Raw genomic sequence first — 7,474 nt, forward strand, 5'->3', positions numbered from 1 at the left:
ACCTGAGAGGTGTTCATGATATCATTGAAAACTGTATCTCCAACTCCATTTCTCATGTGCCCGAATTCAGTCAATTGGCAACAATTATGGAAACTCTTCTTCTGCAAAGGTGATCTCCCAGGCGGAAATAGTGTGGATGGGTACTCCTTCGTCTTGCTAGAAGAGGCCATCTCTGCATATATGTAATAAGAATTAATCTACCATTCTTAATCAGTTACAAACAAGTCTACCACTCGCTATACGAATATGTCTACCACTCTCAATCATTTACGAACAAGTCTACCACTCATTATACGAACATGTCTACCACTCTCAATTATTTATGAACAAGTCTACTAAACTAAACTATATCTTTACTGAACAAGTCTACTACTCTTTCTGCTTTTCCGAACAAGTCTACAACTCTTTCTCATTTATGAACAAGTATACTACTCTTTATAGAAACAAGTCTACTACTCATTTTATATACCATTCAAGTCTACCATCATAACATAACAAAAACTCCGCTTAATTAACAATAAATCGACCATAATATAACCTTCACTCACCGCAGATTTTCACCCTCACCGGATTTCCTCTAACCCACCGGAAATTTCTCTAACACCTACAAACAAAAAATTAGGGTTAGATTTTACCGAACCAAGTCTAATCCTCGTTGTCGCATACTAAAACGGCGCCATAAGGTGATTTTTGGAAAGTAATTCTGGCAACTCCTCGAAATCTGCAGACGACTCGAACCCTAGAAGTCGTCGTCAAACTCTGAAGATACTTTGAACGGTGCAGAAACTTCTGTAAACAAAGAGGAAAGAACATAGTAGTGTGAGGAAGAAGATCTTACCGGAAAACCTTCAATCTTCGCCGGAATCTGGTCGAGAAAGTTCGTTCGTTCCTTTTCGCCTTCGCCGTCGCACTCGTCGCCGCTATCGTTCTTTTCTTTTTGAGAAACCAACAAGACTCCCCAATCTTAACTTAACCTATTTCTTTTTTATTAGTATCTCTTTAAAAATAAAACAATATAATTAAAAATGACAATTCTGTAATACTGTCTATCCTCAGGTTAAAAAGGACATTGACAAACTTTTTAAGGATATTCTAGCAATGTAAACTTATCTAAAGATACTCTAGTAATAAACCATGTTTAGGAGGATAGTTTCATACATTAACTCTACATACTATTCACAGCAACACTACACAAATGGAAATGGTGGTCACAAGCGTATCGATGGTTAACAAATCATAGTTTATTTCAATAAAATGCTTTTCAGGAAACAACGGAAGCAATACTACTATATAAAAAAAAAATGAAACAAAGAATTCAACTAATTGCATGTTCTGAAAAATATGGCAATACGCTATTTTTTATTCCCATTGTACCTAATTTGTGTCCATGTATTGTGACTTCCCCAAAAGCTAATGATTTGAAGTTTATTTAAAATAATAAAAAGAGCACTTAGAGTCTTAACAAGTGGTAAGATTTTCCACCTGCTCCCAAACTGCCAAAAGTAATGTCGCTTATGTGGAAAGAAGTAACGCATTCTCATCATAGATAAAATAATTTATTTGTTTACTAAGTGCTCAACTTTCGAATGCGTATATTTATTTGTATGTTATGTGTGAATATATAACAAAAAAACTCATTTGGTTTTAGAAAACAGCATTGGTTATTCAAGGTGCCTCAAAATGGTAACGATAGTTGTTTGAACATTCAATAGTATACAACAATCCTTGGCGTATATGTTCATTTGGAAGTATCTTTTTTTTTTTTTTTTTTCTTTTATAAAGTTCATTTGGAAGCATACTCGGGACCCGATAGAGTTTACGCTTATCCTAGAAATTAACTCTTTCGTTTTTCTTTATATTTGAACTAGAACTCCGATTCCCATAATCCCATTATTAGTCAAAGAACTCCGATTCCCATTATTAGCTCAAAGGTTAATATAGTTTTTTTTTGGTTTTTCTTTTTGCGAGGGGTTCGCCAGAATCGGAGTTGGCCAGAGATTTTGGTGGTCAAAAACGATATTATTTTTAATTTAAACTTTATAAAGATATTAAGACTATGAAATTATTATAATTATATTAAATACAGTAAAAATATATAAGTGATCGTTTGTAATGATCAATCAAGTACACCAAAACATGCAATAGTAGTACTAAAAAACTATAAAAAATTCAATTTTGGGTCTTAATTAGCAACGGTTTAGAGGGCTTCTGCCAGTGATCCGAGCCTCGTTATTGTTATGATTTATGAAATATGAAAAAGAAAATAAAATATCGTAAACTAAAACGAGTCTTAACTCTCAAATCTTAATTTAATTATATGTAGGAGTACAACCAATTTTGATGGCCACATCTTTTAACCATATATCCAATTATCTCTACTCAATAGAGTCAAAACCATGATAAAAGCATAAAGCACAAGACTACACATAAATACAAGGAACCATCATAAAGATCCCAAAATGCAAAAACATAAACAGAAGAACAAGAAAAGAAAGATTTGACAAAACCTAATTAAGGACCGAATATTCCTTTAATTTATTAGTCGAAACTATGATTTATGCCTAGCCGCAAATCGGTTTACAAGAGCCAAGGCATTACTAGTAACTCGAGCCACATGAACCACTCTTCTTCTAATCGCCGATTTCACCACACCGTCCATAACCTTTCCATCGAACCCATCAAGACACGTTGTCTCATCCGTCAAAGCAGCACTAACCCAAGTCTCAACGTTACTTAGCCGCCACAAGAACTCGTCCTGACTACGACCAGATCGACCCACTTGTTTCATCTCCCTCATCGACTGAGTCAACATCGCTAAACCGTCTCCAAGAGTCTCAACACAATCTTTCACGGCTAAGTACTCTCTCCGTTTGATCCTTCTTGCTTTAGTCAGCTTCGCTACGTAGACCGTTGTGGAGCGAACCCGAACTAGAGTAACGGCTAAAGCGGTTTGAGCTAGCCGGTTTTCCTTGCAGCGGATTTTGCTGGCGAAAGCCACGAGGCATTTGAAGCAGAGCGTTGGGTAACGCGTGGTACGGCATGAAGATACAATGAAGTTGATGCTGTTGCTAGGGTTTGGTGATGATGAAGGTTTGGCTATGGTGTGTTGGAAGAGTAGTGGAAGAAGTAGAAGGCAATAGCAAAGATGGCTTAGCTTTGGTTCCATTGGTGTAGGTGGTGGGGGCTATTTGTTCTATTTGTGGTGTGTCTCAATTAAAACGCAATATGTGTATGGTCTTATTTATAGCAGAGCTTCATTTATTGTATTTTTCTATAGTATTTAGATATAATTGTTTACAAAGATCCAAGGACGATCTAGACTAAAGAGTAAAGACATATTTGTTGAAGATCTATTAGAGGAAATCTGGACAAATATTCTAAAGAAGATTTTTTTTAATCTTGAAAACTATATTTTTGTTTCGGATTTTATTTTAGAAATTACACTTTCAAAATGATTAAAATTAACTGAATTTGTTAGAAATATATTTTTAAAATTTAAAATCATAAATAAAAGTTTTCCTCAATTATCCCCGTTAAAAAAAAACCCATTGATTTTTATCATTTGAAAGAAATATGCTTTTGGTTTCGATTTTTTTTTGTCGTCGACGTTATATACATACACATCCGAACTTTAAACTTGAAATATGACAGATTGGTAACACTAGTACTTACCACTATGGCACTATCCACTATGCTATGATATTATATCTTTTCAATGTATGGTTCAACTTTGGGAGGATAGATATTATCATTTTCAGTACAGATTAATAGTGTCTATCTTTCTAACATAGAAATATATATGTAAAAGGGCATATGGTGGTCACATGTCTCTTTTTTGTCCTTTAGTAGCTTTTGCATGTTTTACCATCTTTTCATAATATGTAAGTATTAATTTATTTGAATATCAGCTTTATTGTTTCAGAAAAGAAATCTGATGCTGTTTCCCAGATCCACTTTTACAAGTAAACACTTCCATAGTTCCGTTAATATGGTTTAGTGTGTCACACTTGTCCAAGTTAATTTACGGATTGTTAGATACATAGATCTTTGTTCTAGTTACATTTTATACGATTTTAGTTCTCTAATATTCAAAGTAATTGTCAGATCGTTACTTCATCAGAAAAAAAAAACAAACTCATAATTTTATTCCCCGAAGAAGCTCAATTTCTATTTCCAAAATATTAACACTTTCAAAATAATAAAAAGGAAAACAATGGTTTGTAGTGTTTTAATAATAGCTATAATTTATTATTAAGATAAATATAAATAAAGACAAGAATTTTATATCCGTAAAAGAATAGGATACTCGTAAAAGAGAAAGCGAGAGGATGAGAAAAAGAGAAAGGAAGAAGATGTTATAATTGAAAGATGAGATGATTTTACAAAATGAACAAAAACATTCGTTTATATAGAAGTTAAAAAGCAAAATTTACTATGTATGCATAGTGACGGTGGGCTCCACAAGAATGAAAAAACTATTCGTAATTGTTGAATATACGTGCTTCTTTCTTTGACTTTTATAACACTCCCTTTAGAGACCAGTGTCACTATTGTTTCTTGCGTTATGTCTTTGTTGCCTCGTTAAAAACCTTTCCAGGAAAACCTAGTAGGAAAAACCATGGAAGGTAAAAAGAGTACAACTATGCAAGCTCCCCCTCGAATGACTAAATATCATTCTATAAGTCTCGTTGATGACGTATTCCAATATTATGAACATGTTTTCGGAACATAGTGGTCGGCAATGATTTCGTGAAGAGGTCTGCTGCGTTTTCGCAAGATCGGACATTTCTTACTTCAATTTATTTATTCTTCTCGAGCTCTTGAGTGTATGAGAAGAACTTTGGAGGGATATGTTTGGTTCTATCACTTTTGATATAACCTTCCTTTGTCTGGGCAACACATGCAACATTGTCTTCATATAAGACAGTTGGTTCCGTATTTACGTGAATTCCACTGCTTGATTGGATATGTTGACTTATTGATCTCAGCCATACACATTCTCTACTTGCTTTATGGAGTGCGATGATTTCAGCATGATTCAAAGAAGTGGCCACGAGCGTCTGCTTCTGAGAACACCAAGATATAGCAGTGCCTCCGATCGTGAATACATATCATGTTTGTGATCGGGCTTTATGTGGATCCGATAAATATCCTGCATCTGCAAAACCAACTATTTGTCTCTTTAAATTTTTAGGATAGAGCAAACCTAGATCAATAGTCCCTTGGAGGTAACGAAAGACATGTTTGATTCCATTCCAATGTCTTCGTGTAAGGGACGAGATGAATCTTGCCAGGAGATTAACAACAAATGATATGTCAGGCCGTGTACAATTGGCTAGGTACATAAGGGCTCTAATTGCACTAAGGTATGGTACTTCAGCACCAAGTATCTCTTCTTTTGCCTCATGTGGTCGAAATGGATCATTTTCAACCTTAAGTGATCTAACGACCATAGGAGTACTTAAAAGAGTTGCTTTATCCATATTAAAGCATTTTAACACTCTTTTCGTATATGTGGATTGATGCACAAATATACCCTTTTCAGAATGCTCAATTTGTAAGCCAAGACAATACTTTGTTTGTCCGAGATCTTTCATCTCAAATTCTCCTTTTAGGTAATTTGATGCATTTTGTGTTTCCCCTTGAGTTCCGATAATATTCAGATCATCAACATATACCGCGATAATTACAAATTCGGATGTTGTTTTCTTGATGAAAACGCATGGGCATATGGGATTGTTCACATATCCTTCTTTTGTTAAATGTTCACTGAGACGATTGTACACATACGTCCAGATTGTTTTAGCCCATACAATGATCTTTGTAATTTTATTGAACATAACTCTTTGGGTTTAGAATTTAATGCTGCAGGCATCTTAAATCCGTCGGGGATTCTCATATAGATATCCGTATCTAATGTTCCATATAAATATGCTGTAACGACATCCATGAGACGCATTTCTAGATTTTCATCAGCAGCTAGACTCATCAGGACACTACAAGAATGAGGGGCTTTTCCGTCGAATTATTTACGACGATTTTTAGTCGTCGTAAATTTACGACGACATTACGTCGTATTTACGACGATCAAAAATTTCGTCGTAAATTCGACGTAAAAAATGACCCTCGTAAAATCGTCGTAATGTTACGACGATATTACGACGAATGAAGAACGAATTTTATTTCGTCGTAATATTGTCGTAATATTTACATCGATAATACGACTAATTGTCCTCTATCTTGTAATTGACGTAAAATCAATGTAAATATGATGTAAATTTTATTTCGACGTAAATTTGATGTAAATATGCAAAGGTAATATGTTGGTAACCAAACAAAAAATTCTATATATACCCTTTCTTCTCTCATTATTCCATCAACCAAAAAAAACATATAAAGACACAAATTTTTTGAGTCTTTGAATGTTTAAGTAAAATTTTTAGTAGTTGAAATTTATATCAAATTTCAAAAACAAAAAGTCAAATATTTGTTTTTGAAATGTCTATATACGATCTACGAAAGTGGATGTATACGCCCAAAAATGGTGATGGGTCGTTGACTGAAGACTTCAAAAACGGATTGGAAATATTCATGTACCAAGCCGGCCTTATGCAAACTGTAATTGAAAGCGGCAAAATGTATTGTCCTTGTGTGAAATGCAAAAATAGGAAACATATTCCTATTGACACTGTCTGGCAGCATTTATTGAATAGAGGGTTCATGCCCCAATACTTTATTTGGTATCAGCATGGAGAGGGATATGGTCAAAGTAGTGGTCAGATGGCTGCACGGAGTAGTAGTAATCATCAAGAACATGTGGATTTTGAAGCGTCCAATGATTATCAAAGTAGTCAAGTTCAGGATGAAGATCATGATAGGATGCATGAAATGGTTACTGATGCATTTCATGAAACACATGCTGATACTGTTGAGGAGCCCAATGCAGATGCGAAACGCTTTTATGATATGTTAAACGCAGCAAAACAGCCTCTGTACGAGGGATGTAGGGAAGGTTTATCAAAATTATCATTGGCAGCTCGGATGATGACAATAAAAACTGATCACAATCTATCTGAAGTTTGCATGAACGATTGGGCAGATCTTATTAAAGAGTAGTTGCCAGATGATAATTTGGCTGCTGAAACGTATTATGAAATTCAGAAGCTGGTTTTTAGTCTTGGATTGCCTTCTGAGATGATTGATGTTTGTGTTGATAATTGTATGTTTTTTTGGAGAGATGATGAGAAGCTTGAAGAATGTCGTTTCTGACAATTAATGAAAAGAAAATTTGCTTAAGTGTTGACTTGGACATATGTTGACTATTACGATGAATTTACGACGATTTATAAATAATCGTCGTAAATTCGTCGTAAAATGTAAACCCTAAACCCTATAGGGTTTAGCTTTCCCAACTCACATAATGGTTTTTGGGTGCATTTTCCTGAGTAAACTAATGTATTATATAAGGTTTTGT

General features: G+C 34.5%; 1 protein-coding gene across 1 annotated transcript; it reads right to left on the bottom strand.

Annotated features, from left to right (window-relative positions):
* Window positions 1–2,290: 2,290 nt before the first annotated feature.
* LOC18014335 (pectinesterase inhibitor 9) lies at window positions 2,291–3,230 on the bottom strand. The gene has a single exon (XM_006396705.2). The coding sequence runs from the start codon at window positions 3,164–3,166 to the stop codon at window positions 2,549–2,551; it is 618 nt and encodes a 205-aa protein (XP_006396768.1). The 5' UTR covers window positions 3,167–3,230; the 3' UTR covers window positions 2,291–2,548.
* Window positions 3,231–7,474: the final 4,244 nt, after the last annotated feature.

The sequence above is a fragment of the Eutrema salsugineum genome, unplaced genomic scaffold (genome assembly GCF_000478725.1).
Source record: "Eutrema salsugineum unplaced genomic scaffold, Eutsalg1_0 scaffold_3, whole genome shotgun sequence".
NCBI classification, from domain to species: Eukaryota; Viridiplantae; Streptophyta; class Magnoliopsida; order Brassicales; family Brassicaceae; genus Eutrema; species Eutrema salsugineum.